Source organism: Electrophorus electricus, chromosome 14 (assembly GCF_041902795.1).
Source record: "Electrophorus electricus isolate QZ-2024a chromosome 14, ASM4190279v1, whole genome shotgun sequence".
In the NCBI taxonomy this organism is placed as follows: domain Eukaryota; kingdom Metazoa; phylum Chordata; class Actinopteri; order Gymnotiformes; family Gymnotidae; genus Electrophorus; species Electrophorus electricus.
The window spans coordinates 21,283,051-21,309,507 of record NC_137510.1 but is presented as its reverse complement, the minus strand read 5'-3'; the positions used below and the strand labels follow the sequence as shown (position 1 = coordinate 21,309,507).

The following is a 26,457-nucleotide window of genomic DNA, read 5'->3' as shown; positions in this document are numbered from 1 at the left end:
CCCACAACTGGCACCCTACGCAAAGCCTAGGCGGACGTTTGCGTAATGTATTCCCTCACATTAAATCACACGGAGGGGGAAAAAAAAGCAAAAAACAAGAAACAAAATCCTTAGAATGATTTATTTATTTTAAATTGTTGAGAAAGGACTAGCAACAAAACATGCCTGTTTGATTAGTTCATAGAAAATACTGTACTTTATTATACAGGGTATAAAAGAATAGCAAAAGAAGGTGGGTTTTTTTTGTTTGTTTTGTTTTGTTTAAACGCTAGCACTGCCCAAGTCTGGCCCCTGCAGATTTAGCACCCTGCAGATTTGAGTCCCATGTTCCGCAATGTAAGACCCTGAGCCTGTTAAATTAAGGCCTTCAATACATCTGAATATGACTGCAAGTTGGATCTAAATGCTGAAGGGTGTTAGATCGCCAGGACTGGATTATCTCCAGGATAATTTGAGAAGTAGCTGAAGAAAAGTGTCAAAGAAAATTCTTTTTTTTTTTTTAATCTTAGAATAGTTGTCAGCCATAACCTCATGCTTTGTGAAGAGAAACATTTACCATACACAAACTAAGTATTTTTAGATCTTGGTTCAACATCCTCAGTTATTTCCCTATTAAAGCTTATTCTGGTCATATATGATGAATAGTGCAACCTAAATAACAGCTTTAATACTGAGTAACTTGCCACTTCTCTGCGGTTTGTTGCTGAGTTTGACGACAATACAGTGGATGATTCTTTTAATATGCCAAAAACCATGATACATCACTTCAAAAATGCAACATTTTTTATTTTTGGTAGGACAGCTTAAATGACAGCCACTCAGGGATGATATCTTCCTCAGTGCTAATGCCATCAGCAAGGTTAACTAAACATGCCATAAACATGACTATAAATGATGGCAAACAAAAATCTGTATGGATTTGAAATCTACAGAACATATTCTTATGGTATAATAATAAATTCTGATGTTGCTTATAGTCCAGAAGCTGTGCAAAGTTAAACAGTTATTGTACAATCATTGTAAATATAGCAACTGATATCTTTGAATGACAATTACGATCCCCTTTTTTTTAAAGGAAACATTTTTAAATTCACTTTGGCCTTGTTGTGATCTGTGGTAAAGGTTTACTGAATCCGATGCATACATCTGAACGACCTGTAAAATAGAAAACCAGGGCCGTTCTCTATACACCTGAGAGAATCACATGGTCTGAAACTTCTAGTATTCTAGTTAACTAATTGAATCATTCGTTAATTAATTCATTAATCTCCTAAACTGCTGAATCCAGTTCAGGGTCGTACATGGCTGGAGCCTATCCCAGCAGCACATGGGGCAGTGGGGGTTGTAGTGAATCCAGTTGGTTGGAGCCACACCATGAAAGGGCCGCACCATGTAATTCAGTGCAGTGTCCTCCATTGTTAGAAGCACTGAAAACATTTGCTAGTATGACACTGTACAACAGACCTTTGGTGAGTAAGGTTACTGAACCTTTGTTGTCTTCTTTCTATTCAGTCTAGAGAGGCTGACTTCGCGATACTGGACATTTAAATAGTGCCTTGTAGTACTGCAATATTATTTAATAAAAGATGCAGACCCATATTTTGCACAGTATATTATTAACTATTTGCATTTCTTGTGTGGTTATTTGATTTGGCTTTTTGGTTATGGTTTTAGAGAAAACTGACTACCTCTTTAATAAAATAAAGTCTTATGTTTACAAGAAGGCACTGTGGCAGTACTGTACATTTCCCCAAAACAGGAGGATTGTCAATCCCTTATCAAACTGAGTTTATATTAATCAAAGTGTCTGTGACATCACTGCTATTACAGCATGACTCAATATTTTGAAGCCTATCCTGGGCCACGAATGCCACATGACTCATGAGTTCCAGTCAAGATGCTCCTCAAGCTTCAGTGCCCTCTTATAAGCACCATGCAACAGGCACCTCCAATGGCAGCAGGTTCACCTGGCCTTTTGGAACATCATGTTCTCTGGTTAGTATTTCCCTGGTTACCGAGTCAACAGCTCTGTGAGTGACATAAAGGAGGGCCAGCGTGGCGGTACACTCAGCCTGCTGCCCATGGCAACGGAAAGCCCACGTGTTTGTTTGCCTGCTCCCATGAGTCACTGTCTGCGCATGCAGGCGGTGCTGCTTTTACTAGAGAAGCTATGTAGCATGTCATCACCCCTCCCCCTCCCCCCGACCTGCCATAGTGCGGGAGCTGGCTTACGGTACCACCCTCTCTTTCTAAGCTCTCTCCCCAGGTCAGTTGGTGGGACCCGGGTCAGAGAGCGGCATGGTGTGCAGCACCTCATCGAGCAGCTGTAGTGCCCGATGGAGGTGCACCTCCACCCAGCAGGGCGTCTGTTTGATGCTGTGGCGTGGGTAGTCCGGGCCCCAGCCCTTCACGAAGCTCAGACGCAAGATGCAGAGGCGCCGCAAGTCGTCCACGCCAATGCCTGCAGCAGCGGAGAAACCTGCGCAGGGGAGACACGGGTGAGCGCACCTGGCACAGCAAGTTAGCAAACCATTACTGAAAGAAAAGCACAGCAGAAAGCATCAACCTGTGGGTTAAATCTATTAGTAATGTCTTAATAATGTCTTAATAACGTCTTAGTCCGGAGCTCTGGGGTTTTCTATATACGCTGAATCATGGTGTGTGTCTATACACACACACACACACACACACAAAAAAAAAAAGAAGAAGCATGTCCTATTAATACCTGGCCAGCAAATGACTAATATATTTTACCAGATGTAAAATGGGTGGTCCTTATGTTGTGTAAAGCTTACATAAGCTTTACTTTCAACAGTCAGAAAGCTGCACAAATGCTGCATTTCTACTTTCTCACCCTCTTTGAGTATGAGCAGTCTATTTACTAAGTAAAAGCTATCTAGCCTGCAAAAGCCTTAGCTAAATTTGCATCTATGGGATGGTTCTTCTAAGGATGTATGCATTTCAACTGATATGTTGACTGTAATCATACTGTAGCTACTGTCTCAGTTTAAAAGATTCTGCGCAACCCTTAATTTTGTGGATCACACAATCCATTACACAAGTAAGGGCAGGACTGTACCTTGTGGAATGACGATTTAATTCAAACGTATTAAAACAGCTGTTGGATGTGGCTACACTGCTACTAACTACAGGAAAACTCAAAGGCAGTCAATGCCATAATACATTACTTTGTAGAGCAATTTTTTTACATCCACGGAGCTAACTCTTTGTGTCTAGGCTTAGCTTTGTTTTTATCCTGATAGCAAACATTAAAAACCACCATTCCATTTGTACCTGTGTACAAGGCTTATCTGGTGCCTGAACTTCATAATTATTTGTTACAGTATCCTCATTGGTGGGTTTGTACATATATGATCGAGTGTTGAGTGCTAACTAGGACCTATGAGTTTGGTTGTATTTTGAGCAGTGTTTTATCATATTTCTGTTCACTTTGTTTTTCTAATACTTTTCCAAATGTTTAATACAACACTCTGGTTTAGGATCACACAAACATTCGCAATGCTTTCCATTATTCTGCCTGGGTCTTTAAGCTCAAGTTTGCTGGATGTGGCCTGGGCAGAGAGGGTTGCTTAGGAGGCAGGGGCTGGACTCACTGATGGCGGGGGCTATGCCCCCCACGCTGCCCGGCCCGGGGATGTTCCCCGCCACTGCTGCCGCCTGGGCTGCAGCTGCTGCCTGGGCAGTGGCCGCCTGCTGCTGCATCTGCCTGTGGCACTGACGCAGGTCAAACACCTGGGGATGAGACAGGAGCCGGAGAGGCAGAGAGACAGGCTCGCACCAGGGGAGGGGGAGTTAGAGAGAGAGGGAAGGAGAGAGAGGGGAGAAACAGAGAGAGAGAGAGAGAGAGAGGGGAGACAAAGTGAGACTAGCAGGCCGTGACGTGAGAAAGGGAAGTGTCAAATATGTACCTGTGTACTCTATCAAAGTATGTACTTTCACCTTATATTCCCGCAGGCTGCGGATGAAGTCTAAGGTCTTGGGGCTTGGACAGACACTTTCTCTTTTTAGGCAAAGTTTTGGCATGACTTGTGTCCTGTTGGGAGTGGTGGGGGAGGGAGGCGGGTCCTTACCTTGACGTAAGCTCCAGGGTAGATCTTGTGAACGGCGTCCCCAGGCGCCCTCCCCGCCTCCCGGTCCAGGTAGTAGCTCTGCACGAACACAGCATGGTCGCTGAGACAGCGCATCCACACGTCTCCCTCACCACGGCACTCCAGCTGCACGCCCTTCCCAATGTGGAGCCTGTAGCGGAACGCACACGCAGCGTGGGCCAGCAGGCAAGTCATGGATCAGGGGAGGCAGAGCTCAGTGCTGCAAGGGTTAATATAGCTCCAGCAGCATTAAGGCCTCTACATATCTGAGCCAATATTGTTAGACAGTCATGCGCTGTAGGGAAAAATGAACGGAAATGAAGGATGCAAATACGCGATGGCAGTTTACTTATTTCTGGGCTAAATGCAACGTTCTCACCGAGCTCGCTCACTGGCTTCTGTGCGGTGCACATTGCTGAGCTGCCCCAGGCAGAAGCGATCGCCTCCAGATGGATCCACGTACCCGTCTACGGTTACCAGCGGGCAGTTAGCCAGCACCTTAAACATCTCCCCAACCTGGATATCCATCTCAAAGTATGAGATCGAGCACCAGAATTCTGGACCTGCAGGAACAGGTGAAATCTCCTGGAAATAAGAATCACATATAGATTGAAAGTGTGTGTGTGCGTTTGCGTGTGTGTATATATGTGTACGTATACAGGTTAATGTACCTGGATGGTTGGAAACTGGCTGGGGGTATGAGGCTGGAGTGTGATGTTGAGACCCTGGGAAGAAATGTCATTTACTACATCAAATTGTGTTAATGTGTGAAAGAGGATCATGTGAGAGGATCATGAACATTCAAATCAGTAAATTAACCATGCGATTTATATCAGTTAACTAACTGAATATATTTAACTACAATCATTCCTTTGTATATTTACTTGTTAATTAAACATTTGACTGACATACAGAAATGACCCGTGTGATGGTGAGGGGTTTGTTGGTGACTCCGCCCATTCTGTTGAGACCCCAACGGTGTGTAGGAAGCTGTGCTTGTACCTGTCCAAGTCGTTGCTGAAGTGAACAATGGAGAACTATTAACACCATCACATTTGCACATTAGTATCAACAACACAGCAAGCCTGATTAATATACCGTGAGCCATAAACAAAATTACCAAAAATCAGGATCCATATAGATGCAAGATCTCAGCTTTGTAATTTGGGTTAAGGTCTTCTTGGAAATAGTATCAAACTAACAGCTAGCCAATTTACTATAGTTAATTCCCTCTAATTGATTCACTAGAATGAATTCACTCACTGTGGTAGGAGGTCTGTGTTTGCGTGTGCTTAGTGGTGCTGCTGTAGTCACTCTGGCTGACGGCAGGCTGCTGGGTGGAGGTTGCGGCATGTGTGTTTGTGTGCGTGGGAGTAGTGGGAGGAGAGCTGGAAGCTACAGCCCTGCTCGGAGTGGAAGCTATCTGTAGTAGGCCGTCGGTACGGCTTCCTGGCAGGGACATTCTGGCGCTGCTCGCTAAACAGAGGTAGACAGAGACCGATATAAAAATTAGCAGTGGGAAAACGGTCTCCTCACACAATGGCCAGGTAAATAAAACAATACAGTATCTATATTATACAAAGCATGATGGATATGCTAGCGCTGTAACTACGATTTAGAGCACTTTATTCAAATACTCAGGGCTTAAGAACATGCCGATGAATAGAACTAGTCTGGTGTAACATCCGTCCTTCCAAACAAACCCCATCAGCAAAGTGTGGAAAAACAAGCTCAAAAAAGCCGATCTAAGGTTACACCTTCATACTCAAACCAGAGATTTTGTTCAAACACATATTTAGATAAGGTGGTGGTTTGGACCATTTTGCTGAAATGTAAATGAAAGAGGTTAAAATTGAAAATGAACAGATCAGACTTGAATGGTTTTGACTCATTAGTGTGACTGTTAATAGAGAATGTGAAAGTTAAAAACATATAAATAATAACAATGCTACCTTTGAGATGTTGACCTCATTTGTTAGAGTTCATTTTAAGATTATTTAAACCCAATATTTAGAGATTCACTGTTGTCAGTGTCTGCAGGGTCGTGGGTCCTGTTGCTGGGACTCACGGGGTGGGGAGAGGGGCAGACTAGGGTAGAGGGTCACTGAGGGAGCGGGGTGATGATGGGGCTCTGAGGGCAGCTGGAGTGGGGGCAGCTGTTGGCTGTAGTGGTCTGGGCCAGGGAGCTCCTGCTGGGAGGACATTCTGGACGACCCCTCCATCTGGATACAGTCGGGGATATATTCTTCCTTTATTGGCCTACCTGCTGTGGGCAAGGAGAGGATAGCTAGTACAAAAACATGATAGACAGATTTGTTTTGGGGTTCACTTTGTTTCAGCATGTTAAGGCTAAAATTCACTCTTTATTAATATTTAATTTCAGTGCTATCTACTCCTGAATACTTAATGTAGATCAGTAAATATATTCATAATTGTATGCCTATAGAACAATATATTTCTTTACTTTTGTAAAGTTCAGCCTACCTTCTGTTTTTCTATCTATAAATCCATGTGCACATTCTATGTTATGCTTGATGTGACAGGCCCTAGCCACATTTTCTCACTTTGTTTACATAGTTTGAGCACGAGCAGGCTGAAAATACCATCGCTAAAATAATAATCAGGTGTCTCGATATGCAGGTGAAAGAATATCTGGGAACCCCCCCTCCCCCGCCTGTCTCGAATAGAGTAGAATTGGCCCGCAAAATGACCCTTAGCCTCTGGCCTTCTCACCTGTGGTCTGCAAACTCAGTCCAACTGCACAGAGATAGAGAAACAGCAGAGACAGAAACACCAAAATAACCTTATTAGGCAGCGCACAATGGACCAGACTTACACACCATCTCACCACACCATCAGGCAATATTGCCAATGTTCTCAATCATATACTCACTCATACAACATTCTGGCCTTGAGAATCTGCTGAAATAGTTTTCTAAGGACTATTTTCCTTACAATCTATGGAATTCTAGCTATGCCATAGAGTTGTATAAGAATTATTCTACCATATATACACAGTATATGTGCATCCAAGGTTCTGCAGATTCCATTCAGGCTTGGTTATAAGTTAGGCATTTATCCTTCCTGTAGTCTATGCTCCTATTTCCCTGCCACCATATTTTTAATGAGGGCCACACACGTACCAATGCCTGGAGACACCACCCGTTCATAGTGGTAGGGGTTCACGCACACGTTGTCGTACTTGAGATCGAAGGCATACTGGCAGAACTTGACGTGTTTGAGCTCGTTCTTGTGGAGGTCCGGCCAGCGCCACAGCCGAGCGTATATGACATGAGGGAAGCCTTTGCGCCCTGCCACCTGGATGGGGCACAAAGAGACGGGGCCAGCTAGCATCTCAGGATGATGTCAAGACGAGGAAGGAGTCCGGTGAGAGAACCACTGAGCACTAAACATTGGTGGATGAGAATCTCAAAGGGAGGTCTCTGAGGAAAGCTGGGAGCAGGAAAGAAGCACTGCACACAGAATGTGTTGTTACAGTACATTCCCCTTGTCATTCCCGACATCCTAGACTCTTCCATGGAGGAAAAAAGATAACAGAGAAATAAACAGTAGTGTAAAATCAAATAGAAGATTGTAAAATAGTTGATCCAGTACCAGCACTGGAGCTTTACTTCTTCCAATGAGCTCGCTGTGCTCAAACACTGTATGATTCAGACTTATTCAATCGTTCCAATAGCATATGATCACAGAATGAGAGAGACAGAGTACTGGTGTGTAAAGGACAAGCTGAAAAAGAGGTGCGTGTGTGTGTGTGTGTGTTTATAATCATATTAAGACAAGATAGAGATTGAGCTGGTGAACTTAAGGAATGTAAAAGTAACCTTAGATAATTATCTGTTCCAAAGAGTAAACACTAAAGTAAAAGGGTAGATTGTGATATAATTTGCTATTCTAACTGCTTACATCCACACCCAGTGAGGTTACCTTCCAAAGAGAGAGAGTCAGGTTTGGGACTTACTCCAAAACCCATCATGTTGAACTAACTCACACACAAAAGGCAGTGTTGAACAAATACTTTTCAATCACACAGAAATACACACAAACTCACATATACACACAGAATAACATTTCATAACTGATAGTCATTCATGGTAAAGCAATGGATTTTGTGGCCTTGGGCAACCATGGAAATATTTCCAAAACCGGACAAACACATCTTGAATAAACATGGGTTCTGAAGCACAGAAATACAGTGAACACACGCTTTAAGCATGTGTAGATTGTGTATGCATACTTCAAATACTGACCCTCTCACGCAGGCTGACAGACAGAAACACACGCAGACACACACACACACAGACACACACACACACACACACGCGCACACACACACACGCAGACACAGACAGGCTTTAACGTAACCCTGCCCCTTTCCTGTGTCTCAGACAAAACAACCCTTTCCCTCCAGCCCTCCTTCTCTCCCCCTCTCTCATTCCCTCTCTCTGTCTACAGCTGGGGGAGGGGAAAGGAACTCTTAGTCTCTCTTCTGTATTTTTCTTCTTCTTTCTATATTCATCAGCCAAGACCACAGAACAGCCATGTTCATACCTAGAAAATAGTCAACGTCAGCCGCAGCAGTTTTACTGTAAAGAATCAGCGAGCTGTCTTGTCTGTCGGTAGGCCTTTTACCAACTTCAGGTATTTTAGTCTCATGGTAATCTTGATATAAATAATTTAGCCTATGTGCAACAATTAAAAAAGCCCTATGTTGCAGTCACATGTAAGGCTTCGTGAAAGGATTTTGAGGTTCTGAAGAGTAACTGCGCTTTTACCAGCAACATTGTCAATCACACTGGTCACTGCCTAAACAGAGGCAGAGAAACAGGCAGAGAAGCAAAAGGACCTATCGGCCCCACAGGAGAAGGATTACAAAATTGTGGACGTCAGAAGAGTTTCACAGCATTTGACTGCCAGTAACCGGATCAGGGCTCTGCTATTGTGCAGATTTTAGAATGCAGTGAGCTTTTAACGGAGACTTCTGTGCATGCCAGAAATGCATGCAAGCTCACGTAAAAAGCATAGATAATAACCTCCTCTGTGGGCTAATCGATTAGTCAGAAAACTCCACGTAAGAGCTCAGACCTGCAGCCGGCCGTCCAGCGTCCTCTGGATGGTGACACATTTGCTGGGGTGGACGCCATTAGTGGTGATGGCCGTTATGAGCGAGTCCAGCTCATCCTTCTTCTCCTTCAGTTTCTTCACCAGGCTCTCGATGGCGCGCTTGGCGAAGCCTTCGTTCTCGCCGCCCTGCCGGTGGCACATCAGACTGTGGACGATGCTCAGGCACGCGTCACTGCTGCTCGGGGAGCTGACGGACATCCTCGCTCTACGTGGGACAATGAGAGATTTGAGACTTGCAAATGAATGCCAAAGAAGCACTCACAAAGCATGCCTGCGAAGTGGTGACAAGCAGGGCTGGTTAACTTCAGACAGCCTCAGATCGGATCCTGGCAGAGGGTTTTACTAGATTATTAAAAACTCTCTCATCGTATAGGACTTGTGTCAAATTAGTACGGATAAACGTAAATGGCTTTATTTTACATGAACAAACTATGTAACCTGAACACGAGCTGATTATTACTTCGTTTTGAACATGGATTTCTAGCGTTAACTTTTCCTAAAACATTACATGAATAGATGTATAGCTTATCATCTTAAGAAATGTTACCTGATCGAGTATATTCACGATCACGCGTACATCCACGTAGGGTTTGCTGTTATTCTTCAGATTCAAGCCACAAAGTCATTTAAACAGCCTCTCTTGTAGATAGAAACGTTTATTAGCTATGTCTCTCATTCAAGATCAGATGTCGCCTGATAATCATCGTTTTTGGCACGTCACAAGCACAGAATACAATCATATTAATAATTAAAGTGCACTTACTGGTTTAAGGTGTCATGCGTAAACCTCCGTTTCTCTCACCGCACTCGTCTTGATTTAGCCCAAGTTCTGCCAGTCTTCCTGTCTGTTTATCTGTCTAGCGCTCTCTTTCGCACATCCTGCTACCCCAGACGTTCCGTAACAGAGAGAGAAAGGAGGAGGGGGGGTTGGCAAGAGCTTCTTTTCTTTTTTTTTGGTTTTAAAGATACAGCCAATCATTACAGTCACCTCAGCCAGAGGCAGAACTGAGCCATGGGTCCCACGACGCTGCGTGTTTGGCAATGGGCTGAATTTCGTTACGACGTCTAGTCCAATCGAAATTTTAATTTTATATAGTTCATTTTCATCTAAATATTTCAGTTGTTTATGTCGCTTACTGGTGAATGTCTGGTTTACACAACCCACGCTCTGACACTATACAATATTTTGCGTTTTATTGAAAAAACAAGTTTATACGGACGTTTTCTCACTTAGAACCTCATACAATAATCGGATTACATAAGAATCACAAACCTACAGCTGCGAAGCAGAAAGTTCAACACATTACCATATTATTTCAAAGTATCATTTGAACAAGTGGTGCGGAACAACGGCATATTAAGGGCTTGTAAGACATCGAGAGAGAAACGCTAGAGGGCAACTTCAGATTGGTATTTATCTGAAATGTGAATTTACTTTTCGCTTCCCTGAAGGACGATGAATAACGTTAAGACAGTTGCTACGTGTGTGAGTGCAGAATTTAGCTAAACAGTTTGGCTTTAACTGGACTTGTTTGAGTCATGCATTAATTGTTACAATGAGCAGTTTTACTGTAAAGCCTATCAACAGTCAATCTTTTACCTCACCTTCGTGGCTGACTTATAATTAAACCAGGGTAGTTGGGTAGCTAACGCTATCTAGCTAGTCCACTTTTGCCGCCCACTTGCCAACTGCATTAACATTACAAGAAAACTTGGCCATAAGAATTTATTTTATATTATTTTTGTTAGTTCATGTTAATTTAAAAAGATAGCCAGCTAGATAAAATAAGCAGGTTAACTTAAAGTACTTGGTCACGTCCAATGTTAGGATAACTGCTTTGGCTAGCTAGTTTATATAACGTAGACATGCTAGCAAGAAAACGGCTATCTTCGCAAGCTTGGCTATAATGTAGGCATGCAGTTTGTGGTAAATACAATTAACGTAGCACTATATATATATATATATATATATATATATATATATATATATATATATATATATATATATATAAAATTAGCTAGCTGGATAGCTAGGTTAGCTAACACTAATTTTCGGTGTACTTCGCTAGCTAGCTGCTTTTCCAGATTAGTTCATCTACGACCTTAGCTAAGGCTGCTGTGTTAACCTAGGTCATTTACACTTTGGCCTTTCTGTGTATACTTATTTCTGTAATTTGTTCATTTGCTAGTGTGGATAAATAATTTTAGCTAACCTATCTAGTGCAGTATACATTTTCATACTGGCCACCTTTTCAGTTCGTTTTTAAGGCGGGAGTTATTTGAACAGTTATAGCCCTGAATTTTTCCTGGAACTAGATAATTGGCTAACCTATTCTGTATGTTCAGCTTGTGTCTTGCATTTCATGTTACAATTCACAGGTCATGAATATGGATTCTCCGTCCCCAAAGATATTGCTGACGAACACCTCTACGACATCATTAACGCTACATGACCGGTGAGAATAAAATGTTTGCAACGAAAAACAACAAGAAGGATTATGGCCAATATGTGAGCGCTTTGTAAAAAGAGCTTTCAGTGAAATGCAAGAGAGCGTTCGCGCTTGGGCTATTTTAGTGTTGTGAATCACAATATTTTCCTTTCACGTAGTTTCACCAGGTTAACGAATAAGCAGGCAGAGCTGACTGACATCAGAAGGGCTATGCCGCAGCCGCAGGCAGCCTCACTGAAAAACCAGCGGCTAGTTCAACAGATGGCCAGCCGACCCTCAGTTTTGGCAGCTCTGAAAAGTAAACCGGTGAATGTCGCTTCTTGCACACCAAAATGAAACTTTTTTTTTTTTTTAAAGGTTATGTATGAATAACAGCCACATCCTGTGATTAAATCTCAGGTTTGCCCTCATTAATGAGATCCCTAGATATTAACATGTCTAAATTTATTGAATGATATATTAATATAAATTCACATTGTACAGACATATCTGGAACTTTTAATATATATAGCATCAGATTATCTAGCATTAACATGCTCATACAAATTGTAGGCTGGAAAAGAGCTATTTTAAGAACACAATAAGTCTCAATTGCCCAGTGTTACACATCACTCAAAAGATGCCATCTTAATGAAATTTTATAATATTAAAGCACAATTAAATATTAAAGGTGGCCTGCAATGTCCTAAGACCCTGTTCTCAGTACTGGCTGGACACTAAAGCAGGCTCTGGAGTTACCTCTTACTCAGACTACTTAGCTTGGGGTCCCACATCAAGGTGATGATCACTAATAAGCCTCACCATCTCCTCTTCTGAAGAATCATCAGTCAACTTTATTATTAAGATGTGTTCAGCCACTTTTTTCCCACTAGTGACAATACATTTAGTCCATTGGGTTTCTGTTCCATTCTGAATGTCAGGTGCTTTGGTACAGTGAGTGGCCACTATAGTAAAGATTGGATCGGGCTGGGCTAATGCTCAAAATGACACTGGCATCCCTATTCCTGAATCTTATGTCTACCCCGGAGTCCATGTTTTGTTCTGTACAACAACTGGCCCAGTTAGATCCCGCTCAGTGGCGACGGATGGCCTTCATACCTTCCGTGGTTCTTGACTGCTTCTTCCAATTACTTTCTTTCTCTGATTGGTCTCTTGCATGTGTTCCTGATGCTCATTGGCCAGGTGTTCCACAGTATTTGGAGCATCCTCCTTATACTCTTCTAAAAGAAGTATCAATCTTCCTACTGATAATCAACCACACATGGAAAAGTAAGGAATGTATCCTGTTCTAGTATACTCAGTGGTGTTACGGCGGAAGACCAATTTTGAAAGATGTTCAGCCCATCTCCCCTATTTGGTGAGAGTCTTTAAAATATCATTGAGAGTCGTATTGAACCGCTCGCAAAGCCCTTTGCCTTGAGGTTGATGAGAGGTGGTCTGACTCTGATTCTGTACAATTTGAAGAGCTAACGTCATTAGTCATCAGTACTACATCAGTCTCAGAATATCTGCCTTGATCTTGAGTGAATCTGTTAGAGCACCTCATCTATGGATCCATTCATTCAATAATGTTTAGCAACTGTAACAGCTTTTGGGTTCCTAGTAGGAACTGCTACTGTAAATTTTGAAAACACATCAGTAAAAATTAGAACATTTTCATAACCATGGCTACTACTTCACACAGCTTTGAGGACAGGCTTTCTATTTCTGTAATTTTGGTAAGTGGGGTATAGCCACAATGCAAAATTCACATTGTTTACAGTGCTCCTTGATACCCCGATACATCCCTGGCCAGTAACATCTGGCTATAATCAACTGAATAGTGTTGTCCACCCCTTAATGTATTTCATGAATACGTTGTAAATCCTTCTCACATAGTCTCAGGCACAATGATTTGCTTAACTAGGCTGTTAAGTATAATGAAATTGATGGTATAAAATTCCCTTCTCTTCCTTGACTCTTTACCATTCTCACAAGACTTCCATCTTCTGCAGCTGTCAGCCTGGTTTAGTCCCTGAATTCTTCCAGCACTTCATGAATGATGAAATTACAGGATCTGCTTACTGTTGTATGGTTGAAGTTAAGTGAATATACTGGTAGTTAGAAGAACAGCTGTATTCCTCTACAAAGGCTGCCTGATTTTCAGTATGCAGGCACTGCTGTCAGTGCTTCAGACCATCAGAGTGGAAAGGCTAATGATCAAACCAGCCAGGAAAGAACCCTGGCTTGTCCAGTCTGTTGCTCTGGCTGCTGCTGGATGTCAGAATTGAATCTAAGCAATTCTGACACCCACTGCTGTTCAACAGCAGTAGTCTGGAGGTGGCTCAGTAGCATATTTATGTATTAAAAACTTGAAAATGATCTGTTGTGGCCCACTTCAGATGCCCTGAATCCTCAGCTCCTGTAAGCAATTGTTTCCTCTCCCAAACCTTTGCCATCTTGGGACAACACAACCATTAAGGACTGGGTAAGCATCAATGTCCAGAAAAAAGGCTTCGAGAAGTCAGCATAACACAACACTGAGGCCAAGACCAACTTTTGCTTCAGTATCTGAAAGGCACTGAACTAGGGCTCCAGAGCTGGTAATGTTAGGCCCCTGTGGTTCTTTTGTGCCTTTGGAGAGGCAAAGAGAAATTATTCACAATCCATCTATTGTAACCTGCCAAGACTAAAAAAAGACTTTAATTCCTTCACATTTGCAGGGTGTTGCCATTCTGCCACAGAATACATTTTATCAGGATCTGTAGGAACCCCTTCTGCTGAGTTTACATGGCCAAGATATGTGATACCTTCTTGTGGAAGGGTGATTACTTATTCCATTTGATCCTAAGGTCACACATCCTGAATTGTGACAGCATAAGTTGAAGAAAATATGACATTGTCATCAAAATGTAAAAGCACTGGCTGGAAATGTTGATTTCCCCCCCCCACACACACACATAAGCTTTTGAAATATTTCTGGGGCATTACATTGCAAAGGGCATTGTTGTCTAATCCACACACATCAAAATGCCATCTTTCTTCTTCACATTAATGAGAGCAGAAGAGTAATGGGTGCTGCTCTCATTAAGGGGTTGTGAGGGGTGTTACCCCATTAAGGTGTAGTGGTTGAAATATTCCCCTACTAAGGACTTGAAGAACTCGATACGTAATCGGTATGGGCTTTTTCATAAACTGACTTTTTGGCCGGTTTTGGATGACATTTCTAGTATGCTGTCCTCAGCTGTGGTGATCTCTCTTGCTCGGGCTATAGGCATCCCATTGCGGTTGTCTGCAGTTGTAGTTCACAGCTTCAATTTTATGTATCAGTTGGTCACCAAATTTAAAAAAAAAAAAAACACCACTTTGCTACCAGGCTACTTGCAGTGCTCTGTAAGCAACCCTGCCAGTCTGCATTGATATTAGAGGAGCTGTAAAGGTCACCAACCTCGTTGCAGTTAAATAAAGTTTACCTACTGTATTTAAATTATACACATAGTACAATAAAGTAAACACGAGTAAATGAAGGAAAAGCAATACATAATGTAAGTGTTCCACATCGTTCGCCTTATTAGATGAACACTGCTTGAGAAGATTTGCGTATTTTGTGAACTTTGTCTTGGGCTTAATGTTCTGTGAAGAGTGGCTGTGTATGGAACACACTGTGAGGTTTCATTTGGCAGTTTGTTTTTCCCCCCGCTGCTGCATTGTTACAGATCACTGCTGTCTGTTCCAAAATAGCTGTGCATTCAGAGTGTTAACCATCCTCTTCTGTTCACTGCTTTGGCCAATACATCTTGCTTTGATGTGAAACTTATTTCTTCACACAGTGTCTCAGACAGCATCTGCGTTTGGGGAACATTAAAGAGAGGCTGGGCATGCGGTCAGTGAGAGGAGTGCTGTACGGGATGCCTAAATACTCGGGCAGAGGAAGAGAAGCCCTAGTTGGCAGCCCTTTATCAAAGAGACGTGAGTCAGATGGTGGGTTCACCTGTGATTCTTCTGATGGGGGTGCAGTTATGCTGTGCTGGGATTAATAACCAGGTGGTTCTCTGTGCTAAGGCTTTATTCATTTTGCAAAAGTGATCTTAAATGCCATAAACATTCAAAGGGGTTTGGTGCTCTGCAGTGTGCAGGCAAGAGTAGCTTGTAAGTCTCTGGTTTCTGTTTTAGTGCCTCAACGTGTCCTGACGCAGCCGCAGCCTCAGCATGGCGTTTATGTAAATGGGGCAGGAGTGGTGCAGAACAAAGGAGTGAGAGGTAAAGGTAGGGGATCGAAACTAAAAAACCTTGAAAGTCCTTAATGACATTACTTGGTGATTTCAGTATGTTTGATTATGTGAATGTAGTATTTGCAAACATTGAGTATTTTGTGCTGTATATACTGCTGTATTTACATTGTGACTGAACTTTTTTTTTTTTTTTTTTTTTTTTTAAGAATTCGATAAATGCTCAATTTCTGATATTTGGAGAAAAAACATGGTAATAGTGGATGTGCATCACACTTGATTTTGCTACTTATTGCTTTGTCCTGCTGAAATTGCTTAAAAATACAACACTGCTGCAAGAAGTGCTGCAATGTTGGTGTAAGTTTTATGATGTCTTCCGAAGGTTTTCCCTTCCATCACATTCTACAAATCTCTGATTGCCAGAATACATGATAGACAAATTTTGTCTTTCTAAAATGTTTCTTCCTTGGATCTCTGCATCTTCTTAATCATTAAATGAACACAAGTGCTTTCTCTTTGTGTGTCAACTTAACCCTTGCCAATCTACAGGTAGAGCTCAGACTTCAGAAGTGCAGGGGGTATTTGTAGGCAATCGCTGGCCTGGAGGAAGATGTAGAGCAGATAGTCGCCCAGTCCCCACACGAGAGGAGCTGGATAAGCAGCTGGATGAATACATGGCTGAAGTCGATGTGGAGATTCTGCTTTAATGCAACCTTCAGCCACCACGGTGTATTTACATGTAAAGCCCTCTTCATAGCCAGAATGAAAAGATTTGGTGCCAGGTTAAGTAGGCTGGTTGATCATATTAATGAATGGTGCAGTGCTCTAAAGTTTAATATGTAATATGATCCCAAACTACAGTTGTTTTAAGGTGATAATGTGTGAAGCTTTTTTTTTGGGTGGGGGGTAAACATTTCTAGAATAAGGGTTCGATGTGCTCTATATTTATTCAGTCTAGCTGAATAAATAAATAAAATGAGATGAAAGCATTTATACAGTTCATTATTTTGGTGCTTTCTCACATTGAGTTTAGCAGCCTTGCAAGTAGCTATAGTGCACATTTTGTATCTGCTCCCCAGCTTTGCAGAGATAATGAGAATCTCAGTGCACACTTGAAAAGCCCAGTTTGTATATTAAAAAAAAGTCCACCTCTCACTTTTTTGTGCTCATTAAATGCTGTTTTCCACTGAAGTGCAACGCCTGTGGGGAAATGTACAAAATCGCATAACTTGAAGAGGTAAATGTGTTCTGAAATGGCAATGTGTAATATGTCTCCTGTGTATTAGACTGCTGTGTCCCTCTAGGATAAGTCATTTTTACCATTCTTGCCACTTTTGTGATGTGGTTTGCTATAGTGCCGAATTCTTCCGCTCTAGGGTAAGAATGTTTGCAGCTTTTAAAAAGAAAATTCTGTTTCCTATTTTGGAACATTTGCCCTAATTTGAGAGAGTGATGAGACTTGATGGATTTCTGCATGTTGTCCTGTGCATGTTGAGCCTAAGGCCAACTGTAAGCTGGAGCCCAGTATAATGTAACCGACCTTTGGAGCTGAAGTAGGAGACGTGCTGCACTGTTTGGCACTAGAGGAAACCTTCAGAATGGTTGCTTTAAGTCTTGAGCCCCTGCATCTGTCAATCAAATGTTTATGCCAGTGAGTTCTGCTTTTGTCAATTAATTTGGGAAGAAATACTTTGAAAGATTTAATTTTGTGCTGTGGTAAGGTGGAAAGGCTGGAATTCGAAAAAGGTTGATAGTTTTTGAAGCACTTTCATTCAGTATCTAGTTTTTGTTATATTCTTTGTTCTGATTCCGTTTCAGTCTGTATTGCATTCAGAGTGGCGGAACCGTTCCTTCTTAACGTGTGTATGTTGCTTTGAATCAATCTTGCATGTTCATTTTTGCTTATAAGTTTAAAGACCAGTTGTTGCATGCAAGGCTTGCTGTCATAATTATTCATTTAATAAGTCAATAAATTCAATAAATGAAATTAATATAAAACACCCTTGTCACATTTGCACTTGGTTCTTTTTGAAGTATAGTTTATTTACTACAGCTAAAAGATCAAGGTATTGAGATATTTAGTTATCTGATTAAATGTAATTCTTTGTTTATATTTATACTCACTGTGATTTTAGAAACTATTAGGTACAATGATAAAATCCTCTGAGCTCTTCAGTTTCTGTGATGACGAGCAGAATTATGAACTATGGAGTCAACACTGTAGGCTTTTCTGCTTGAGAATGAGGCATCTTTAGTGTTCAGTGAAATAGCTTAGATATTAACTTAAATTTCACACTGGAAAAAAGTCCCATAAATTCAATTAAGGCAACAAGTAAAACGGTTGCATTTACCACAGTTGCAGCCGTTCACGCGGGTAGTTCTTCCTATAATTACAGGTTATTGGGTTGTGTTGGTGACTGATATTTTTCAGGTGCAGTATATTTAAGAGTCCAGCAGAGGGAGATGGCTGCTTTGTGCCATACTTCCTGATTCCCTTCGTGGTCTTTATGTCGCCCCAGATGCAAGACTTCTTTCCATCTCCTTAGTTCCAATATACCTGTAATGTTTAATTTTCATCCATGTCTCGTATTGACATGTACCATTTAAAAAATATTACAAATTACAAACTAAGTTTCTCTACGTGGATGCAGGGTTCGTTAGTGAACATTTACATGATTTGGATTTACATTAGCATTACTGAAATTACCATTAAAACATCATGCTTACAGGTTTTCATTCAGCAAATGCACTCTTCTGGGCAACATAGATTCATGTATGCAATTTTGCAAGATCAATAATCAGTTATGCATCAAGTATGTTTTCATCCATCTATATGTCCATTCATCCTTTGATCGATGCATCTATACATCACCCAATTGATTACTGTTTCCTTTCTGTGTCCATTTACCGGTGAAGCCATGATTTCTATGTGATTTGACAGCACTATCTAGAAACTTAAGCGATTTAAGGTATTGGGGTGGACAGGTTTTTAATATCCTTACAGAACTATGACGATGGCTGTGTCCTTTAAAACAGTGGCATTATCCTGTCATCCACCTGGTGGTGTTTTCCTACCCATAATGTGCATCTTTGCATAGTAATGCAATTTATTAGGTATTATCCAGAATTCATGCGTGATTTCTACATGGACGAACAGCCTTGAATTTGAGAAATGACTGAAACATGCACATTTAACAGGATATTTCAGCAATATTTCCATGTTTAAAAATCTAATATGAAATATATTTCTATGCCTGGAATTTTTTAAACAACCAAAGTCTTCACCCTACATTTGAATATAAAGGTGGATTCGTTCCTCTTGAAGAATGGTCCAATGTCCCACTAGAAATTTTCCACAAAAGCGTATGAACATTTGAGTGGAGAGAAAGGGCCTCCTGACACCTTATTACTGTTGTTTCCATCATTTTCTCCACTGATTGTAAAAGTATGAAGGGCTCTTTGTGATCACTGTGTGTGGTCGAGTGCTCATTGTACATACAGCTGCTGTGCCACTTCTCACGCAAATGAGAATTAATGCATAATCTTTACAATACTAACATATAACGCAATAAGTTATTTTAAGCAGCATTTTAAAGTGTGTTAGGTTGCATAGTTTGGAATCAAAAAAGGTTCTAGCAGAACAAAAAGTCAAAGTCAAACGCCGACATGTCAGTGAATGCTTTTGGCTTCTGGCTCAGTGATTGCAACAGACAGGGCGGTCACTTTCCTTGCCGTTCAGAGCTGCATCCCTGCGTGGTAAAGCCTAATGTTTGGGTACTGACAAGCCCAACTGCGCGAGTAGGTCTGGAAGGATTAAAAGGTACAACAGTAGGAATTTTATGCATTAAAGTGTGGCTGCAGTGTGGTGAAAGTGATTGCTGTTCCCCCATATGATAATGACAGGGACTATGCATTACTTCACAGGCAGCTAAGAGTGCCTCGGTAGGAGAGGATCCTTAGCTTGTAGGGGGCTGTAATAGATGACTGGAGGAACTTGATGGCCTCTTTAACATCTGAGCTTTACATTGATTCTCTCCACTCAACTGTAAGTATCTGTGAAACATTAGAAGCCTATTGTCCTTTGTGTATTTTTAGGGATTTTTTTTTCAGGTTATTGTTTGACTCAGATCACCATAGCAACTGTAATATGGGATTGAATTGATTTTCCTTTTTTTTTGTCATTGTTTTTATACATCAATAGCATATGCTTGTTTGTTCTTGCTAGATAAAGACCTTCTCTCCAGCCTTGGTGCCATACGAGTCCAAGTGCCTTGGAGCGTCAGTGGTTCCACCTGAAGGGAGCTGTTGTGGTGGCACAAGATGAGGTATGGGAGGTGAGGACTCAGCATGCAAAGTGCATAATCCAAGTGGGGAAAAAGGTGAGGGAGCGCATAAACAGTGAATCAAACTCAGTTCAACCCACACATTATGACTTATAGCATAAAAACCCCCAAAAGTTCTTGATTGCCTTTCTGTTTGACAAATGAAGCTTGTATTTAAAAAAAAAAAAAACATTCTCAAACATTCTTTCCTTGTTTTATGTGTCTGAGCTGATGGGTTTTTTCACTGTGATGGTGCAGGCAGTGGCTTCTGTTACCATGTTTTGGGTTACACCGATGCTTTTTCTACATAGCAAATGTGACAGTCTGAGGCACATCAGAAAGTGAGATCAGGATATGAATGTTTGTGTTTGCAATTTCCTGTCCTCACCTGCATACTTGAACAGATATTGATTGTTAAGCTTTTTTTTTTTAATTCAAGCCACCATGTCGTTGTTATGTTAATAGCATTGTGAGGCACAATCTGTTCAGTTTCAGTTATCCATATTCCAGTTTTGTTTGCTTTTACATTGCCTAGTGCTTTATTTTTAATTGCTTTATACTACACATCATGGAGTTAAGCTTCTAATGAGCTAACAATCAAGATGGCCTCTATCATGTCTTTTTGATAATTAATGTTTTGACGATCAAAATGTTGCAGTACTTTTGAGGAATACAAAGCATTATTAAATACCTATTTCAGTAGTGTTTGGTAGGTATGTGTATGATCGGCATGGTGATGTGTATGATTGGTATACATAACAAAATTATTTCTTTAATGTGTCCTTTACTGCAAAGCATCTTGTTAAAACTAAAGTTAGCCAGACTTTTTTTGCTCCCACAGAGCTGGCAGCTATCTCTCTTTGATTTCAAGGGTCAGAACAAATGTATTCTTTGATCCGTGAGTTTAATCAGCACCTTTAAAGTACTTTTTGGTTTAGTAGTTAAATGAGCAAACATGTAGAAAAGTTACCAGTGCAGAAAATCTTCTCCTTTGTTAAAATAATGTGGTCCATTAGTGGAGCGAGAGATCAGCCATCTGGACACACAAGTGGAATTGTTTCTATGAATGGAATGTGAACTTTGTTTGTGAAAATCATTGAATTCAGACCATTATTCATAAAACAGATGCTCACGATTTAACAGCAAACTGCTACGGGCAGCATCCTCCGCATCTTATTCCTACATGCTGATGCATAAGACTAAAGATGCTGTAGGAACATTGCAAACCTTTTCACTTTGTCATGTCATTCTGATTGTAAATGGGCTGAGCCACAAAAAGCCTCATTTAGTAAAGTTGGCCTTGTATAACTGTCTCGTAGGTGCTGTGCTGTGTGGGGTGGATGGTCGGAGGACTTATCCTGACTCCAAAAATAAAGAAATAACAAAACATTTCTAAAGAGTTTCACTATAAAGTAATATACTTTATTGTTATTTTTATGTAACTGGCATTGAGTTCAGCAGCTGGAATGTTAAAAATATTAAACCTTAAAAATGGTTTAAATAGGAAAAATGGTTTGAAAATAGGAAATTTATTCTTCATACAGCCTTCCGCTTATACCAAGTGCCCACTTTATATTAGCCTGGTTTCATCCTCTATCCGATGAAACCGAAACTTAAAGGCCAAATTGAATGTGCATTGAAAGCTAACATCCATGAATTAGCTAAAGTTCCAAAAGCTGTTAGTAATTCTACAGAGTTGCCTGTAGTAATGATACTGTGACTAATGGTTAGCTTTAATTGTTCACATCTTGATTTCCACTAAGCTCTTTACATTGTTCACATAGTGTTATGTGAATGCTAGTCACAGTATGAGACACTCCAGAAAGATGTAGGCTACACTGACAGCAGTGAAGGTAAGAGGTGGAGGTACATTAAGCTGTTTCTTTATCCTTCTGATTAAATTGTAGATTTCCTCAAATCCCATTACAGAAGTACTCTGAAATAATGACAGCTTGAAAGCATAATTCATTTGACATAATGAATTCCTTTAAAAATGGAAGACAGTGATTTGGGTACTTCTGGTTTACTTTGCCTCATGCGACATAAAATTGTCAGTCTTTGTAAACTAGGAATAAGACATAGAAATGGTGTATTGGCAATAACAACGTTAGCAATTCCTAAGGAGCACAATGAATTACCATAAATGTATTGATCCAGTTGAATCACCAAAGTCAAAATTCAGGTAATGTAATGATTAGACTGAGTAACACAGTTAATTTATATACAGGGTAATACTAAGTTGAATATTTCTTACCATCCTTAAAAGCACTCCATATCTCTATTGCGTGGTTTGACGAAATTACTGGGGTTATACTCTTTTGCATCGTGCTAATTATAAGATAAATCTTAGCTTTGATTTCACGTGTTTTGTTAGCCTTGTAGCTCATGTAACGCAAATGAAAAAAAAATCAAATGTCCATTAACTGTGCAGGAAATACTTAATTGACCAAGTGAGTAGATGTTCAAAAACAAACATCACTAACAAAAGTGCATCACCTGTTTTATCTGCAGTTAGAATTAGTAAAGTTTCCAAGCATACTTTAAAGAACACTGAATTTTGAGGTTGGTTAATTTCCTCAAGTTAGCAGAGACTTCTTACAGTCACATGAACCAACATGAAGATTCTTGAAGCTTTTTAATAGTGCAAATCTCTAAACATGGCTGCACTGGTTTCTCATGCTTAAAGAAAAACACTCAGTAACCTGTTCATAACCATACACAGCATCGCACCTACTGCTTTAATCTTTGCTCTACTGTCATTCCAGATAAGCTACCCAGGAACTGGTTGACGTCTTGCTGAAATGATGAATATTATTGAAATTGCATCAGTAAATTTGAAACATGTTAAATTCTTTGTTGAGTCTGACATCCAACGGAATATTAGGACCAAATAAATGAGAAAATGCTAAAACGGGGTTGCATTTCGGTTGCTCAGCACCTCTGAAGAAGACTCTCCGTGAGCATTCTCCTAAACAGCTTTAGCCAGACAGCAGCGGCTGCCGCCAAGCCCTTCCCAAGCACCAGTGGCGCCCCCTACGGCCTCCCTGCAAAAATTACTGGACACCGCAGTGTTTCCTATGATAAAAATGTACTTGTGGTGGTAAACGTTGCTAGCTAATGCTAGTAGCCTATAGCGAATATAGCTATGGTTTATTGGTTAAATTAGCGTTTTAGACAAGCTCCCCTTTATAGCGGAGCTACAGTAGGTGATGTATGTGCCCTGGACCCATGGCCTGTGCGGAGAAGCCAACAACAAAAAACTTTTTTGTGAAACAAATGTTTAATGATTTAAAGAAATACGTTACACACCATTTTCATTTCTAATTTTGCTCACTGAAGCGCAAACGGTTGTGTAGGTGCTGCTTCCAAACATTGCACCGCTTGGCTTAGGCTAAACGGGCCGTTTCCATGGCATCATGCAGCGCATTTTCAAGAGTCAATCAGAATACGTCTAATACATTAAATACGTCCAGATGCTACTTCTTGTCGCATTTAACACATTTTTGTGTGAACAGAAAAATCAATATGTTAACCCACACTGATGCTTTTTCAACGTAGCAACGATTTTTCCTGTGTGATTGCTCAAATATTTACTGTATTTTTGATGGGGTTACATCTTCATTTCTATGTATTTGGTTAGTGTGTGCAGGTGGCTTAGCACAATACAATTTTTGTAGCCCACATCTAGGCGTTTTCTCTAACACCCATATACTGAAAATGCAAACGCCACCCCTGTGAGTAACGTTAAGTTTGCTAAGTTACAGTAGATGAATGAAACATGAATGGATATGAATGAAATCTTTGTTCTTAGCTAATAATTAATGTGTATGTTTAAGAAACCCACACTCCTGATTTGTTGTTGATGAACTGAAGTTGGAATTTGATAGGCTAATTAATTAAAAATGCAAGGTAAGAGTACAGTTTATTGTATACTATAATATATTATCTTTACCTTTGTTGCAACTTGCATACCCTGCAATTCCTCTGTGTTGTATAGCCTTTTTAGTGTGCCACCCCAAGATTTTCACTGACCCCGTCTGGTGCTTCAACTGAATATTTTCTGCACATACCACTGCCAAGCACCTGCATATGCATATTCAGCGCACAGTTTAGGCAAAGCAACTGCATGGTGGGAGTGTTGATTAAGCACAGGTAGATTAAAGGCTGGTGATTATTCTCTCGGTGGATAGTCGTCTCCGTGGCGGCCCCTTGCAGCACAGCGGTCCTAACGCTCTTTCTAGACCTGTGGATAGGGCTTCAGCGTTGCCATGGCACTGCTGCCGTCAGTCCCACGTTACACTGGAGATAGCGATAGAGCAGTGAGCTGCTACAGCGAACACCTCCATTACCCCCATCTGTGCTGACTGAGAGGCAGGTCTTACGAAATGACCAACGTTGTCACACTCCCCATGTACAGTGTTGCCTGCTGCTCAAATAAAAAAGTGTTCCCTTCCTGTCGCTGGCAAAAGCCAAAGGATGATTCAGCTCTTTTGGAAGTCCATGTAAGTACAATAAACCTCATATTGTGTTTCTAACACTGTTGTAATGAGAGATTTTGGAGCTTACAGTGCTGTGGGCGGAAGGTTGATGTAACATCTTCGTGGTCAAGCGTCATCCAACCGTCAGAGTAGTGTGTTCAGTGTTTTGTTCTGTTTTGCTGTAGTACACACCATCATTTGTAAACCCCCCCCATCTAATTTATTTCTAAGCCTTCTGGAGTTGGAGTTCCTGAATAATGCTTACAGTTGCTTGGGCAGATCGGATGTTTTCCTGCTGTTTAGGTTGTCTTCAGTTTCCCTTTAGTTTGCAGTAAAATTGATTCCATCAGGATTTGAAATCATGATTCAAATGGCAGATGAAAAACATTTATTTACTCTTTAAGGTACAAAAATGATATTCCATTTGCAAGCTTATAGATCTTTATTTAAAGCCATCTAACATTTGCAGTGAACATGTTCCCATGTAATATACTCCTGGATGGACTTCAGTCTCCTGTTTGTGATGCTACACATACAATTGTAGCTGAACCAAGTGAAAGCAGTGGGGAGGCTTCAAACGAAGTGCATATAGAGGGCACTCATGAAGTGGCGTTTGATTTACTCCATCAGCTCCGGTCAAGTGTGTGGTTAGTTTATTGACTCCTACATGTCACTGTGTATTACTGTGTGTGCCATGGTGTGAAACCTTATTTTTATTGGTCGAAAAAGCACATGGCAAAGAGTGTCTGCATTTTAAATACATTTTTATGAATTTTCATAAAATGTGTTAGCATGCAAAGTATAGAAATGTTGTCATAGTTTTGTATGCAACAACCGACTGCAATAGTCTATAGTTTAAAACTTGCCTATAAATTAACAAGCTGTCATATTGTTTTTAAAACTAGAATCCTCACATTTTTATTTTAAAAGGTGGGTAAGTGCATATTTCAAGTTCCATAACACATTGGTCTTTGGTGGAAATCATTTTAGTATACTGGTAATTGTCAGCTGTGTCTAAAAAAACATTTAAGGGGTGAGAAGCTCCATTTGTATCCCAGCTGTGTCTGCGGAAAACCATTATGAGATATGCAAGGAAGCCTGTGGTTTCTGTCAGTCAGAAAGCTGGCTGTCTGGGTAGCTTCCACAAAGTGCTACAGAATCAGTCACTACTCCATTTACTCACATTTGCCCTTATCTGTTCCACCTGACACCCACACACACACCCTTAGTCACTGTTGAATTGCGGAGAAGGTGGAGAGAAGATGCAACAACAGCAGAGAGGTACAGACACACGCTTACACACGTTCACACGCACACACACACTTCCACATATTCTTCCAGGGAGTGAACAATTTGCTCTGTTACTTCGGTCTTTTTTTTTCTTCTCAAAACCTTTCTGAAACAAAGCAAAAAACCCCAAAAAAAACCAAAAACAACAACAACAAAAAATCTGACCCATAGATAAGTATGCTCATCTAGACCCAGGCCTGCTTGGACTGATCGCTCCATGGCAGTGTTGACACATGGTCCAGTGCAGCACCTCCCAGGAGACAGCCCTGCTGGAGCTGCCCACTCAGGAGGTTTGTCTTGTTGTTATGAGCATCAAGGTTCTGGCTAATTTTATGTACTATGAAAAATGAATGCTGGTGGTGAGTAAACAGGAACAGTTGAACAGCTTGTACCAGGACACACAGTTGTAATGCTTTTATTTGTTCCACCTACTGCAAAAGAATGGTTGTGGATTTGCA

General features: G+C 40.9%; 3 protein-coding genes and 1 long non-coding RNA gene across 10 annotated transcripts in view; 3 read left to right on the top strand and 1 right to left on the bottom strand.

Moving 5' to 3' along the window:
* Positions 1–765: 765 nt before the first annotated feature.
* smad10b (SMAD family member 10b) lies at positions 766–9,449 on the bottom strand. Of its 3 annotated transcripts, none has more exons than XM_027000007.3 (11): positions 9,213–9,449; positions 7,253–7,427; positions 6,843–6,866; positions 6,178–6,375; positions 5,373–5,585; positions 5,022–5,126; positions 4,781–4,834; positions 4,489–4,672; positions 4,092–4,260; positions 3,615–3,753; positions 766–2,479 (listed from the first exon to the last, which is right to left on the bottom strand). In XM_027000007.3, the coding sequence occupies exons 1-11, from the start codon at positions 9,447–9,449 to the stop codon at positions 2,268–2,270; spliced, it is 1,710 nt and encodes a 569-aa protein (XP_026855808.2). In that variant the 3' UTR covers positions 766–2,267. The 3 variants fall into 3 exon arrangements, with proteins under 3 accessions (XP_026855808.2, XP_026855811.2, XP_026855812.2); XM_027000010.3 differs by having other exon boundaries at positions 6,178–6,372; XM_027000011.3 differs by having other exon boundaries at positions 2,338–2,479; positions 4,502–4,672.
* LOC145651167 (uncharacterized) lies at positions 2,359–10,018 on the top strand. The gene is made up of 2 exons (XR_014116935.1): positions 2,359–2,498; positions 9,324–10,018. It is a non-coding gene; the product is annotated as an uncharacterized LOC145651167 (long non-coding RNA).
* A 1,531-nt stretch (positions 10,019–11,549) lies between these two features.
* Positions 11,550–17,850, top strand: chtopb (chromatin target of PRMT1b). Its single transcript, XM_081696468.1, has 5 exons — positions 11,550–11,707; positions 11,860–12,007; positions 15,511–15,661; positions 15,854–15,946; positions 16,459–17,850. Exons 1-5 carry the CDS (start codon positions 11,634–11,636, stop codon positions 16,614–16,616), a joined length of 624 nt encoding a protein of 207 aa, XP_081552594.1. The 5' UTR covers positions 11,550–11,633; the 3' UTR covers positions 16,617–17,850.
* A 1,800-nt stretch (positions 17,851–19,650) lies between these two features.
* Positions 19,651–26,457, top strand: part of npr1b (natriuretic peptide receptor 1b) — a 51,021-nt gene continuing 44,214 nt past the window's right edge. For 2 of the 5 annotated variants that reach the window (XM_081696284.1, XM_081696283.1), the window contains exons 1-4: positions 19,651–19,729; positions 19,834–19,954; positions 20,135–20,288; positions 22,997–24,733. The gene's annotated coding sequence lies outside the window, so the exon portion shown is untranslated. Of the gene's footprint in view, positions 19,730–19,833; positions 19,955–20,134; positions 20,289–21,550; positions 21,644–22,996; positions 24,734–26,457 lie in introns of all 5 variants that reach the window. The other 3 variants (XM_081696287.1, XM_081696286.1, XM_081696288.1) reach the window with 3 other exon arrangements.

Bases quoted from the DNA above. Each gene is read 5' to 3' on its own strand.
- smad10b (XM_027000007.3), bottom strand. From the start codon at position 9,449: ATGTCCGTCAGCTCCCCGAGCAGCAGTGACGCGTGCCTGAGCATCGTC. The intron at 5,586-6,177 runs GTGAGTCCCAGC...ACCTCTGTTTAG, and splicing joins TCTGCCCCTCTCCCCACCCC to CGAGCAGCGCCAGAATGTCC. The intron at 4,673-4,780 runs GTACATTAACCT...CTGTTCCTGCAG, and splicing joins GCCAGTTTCCAACCATCCAG to GTCCAGAATTCTGGTGCTCG.
- chtopb (XM_081696468.1), top strand. From the start codon at position 11,634: ATGAATATGGATTCTCCGTCCCCAAAGATATTGCTGACGAACACCTCT. The intron at 12,008-15,510 runs GTGAATGTCGCT...TTCTTCACACAG, and splicing joins CAGCTCTGAAAAGTAAACCG to TGTCTCAGACAGCATCTGCG. The intron at 15,947-16,458 runs GTAGGGGATCGA...GCCAATCTACAG, and splicing joins CAAAGGAGTGAGAGGTAAAG to GTAGAGCTCAGACTTCAGAA.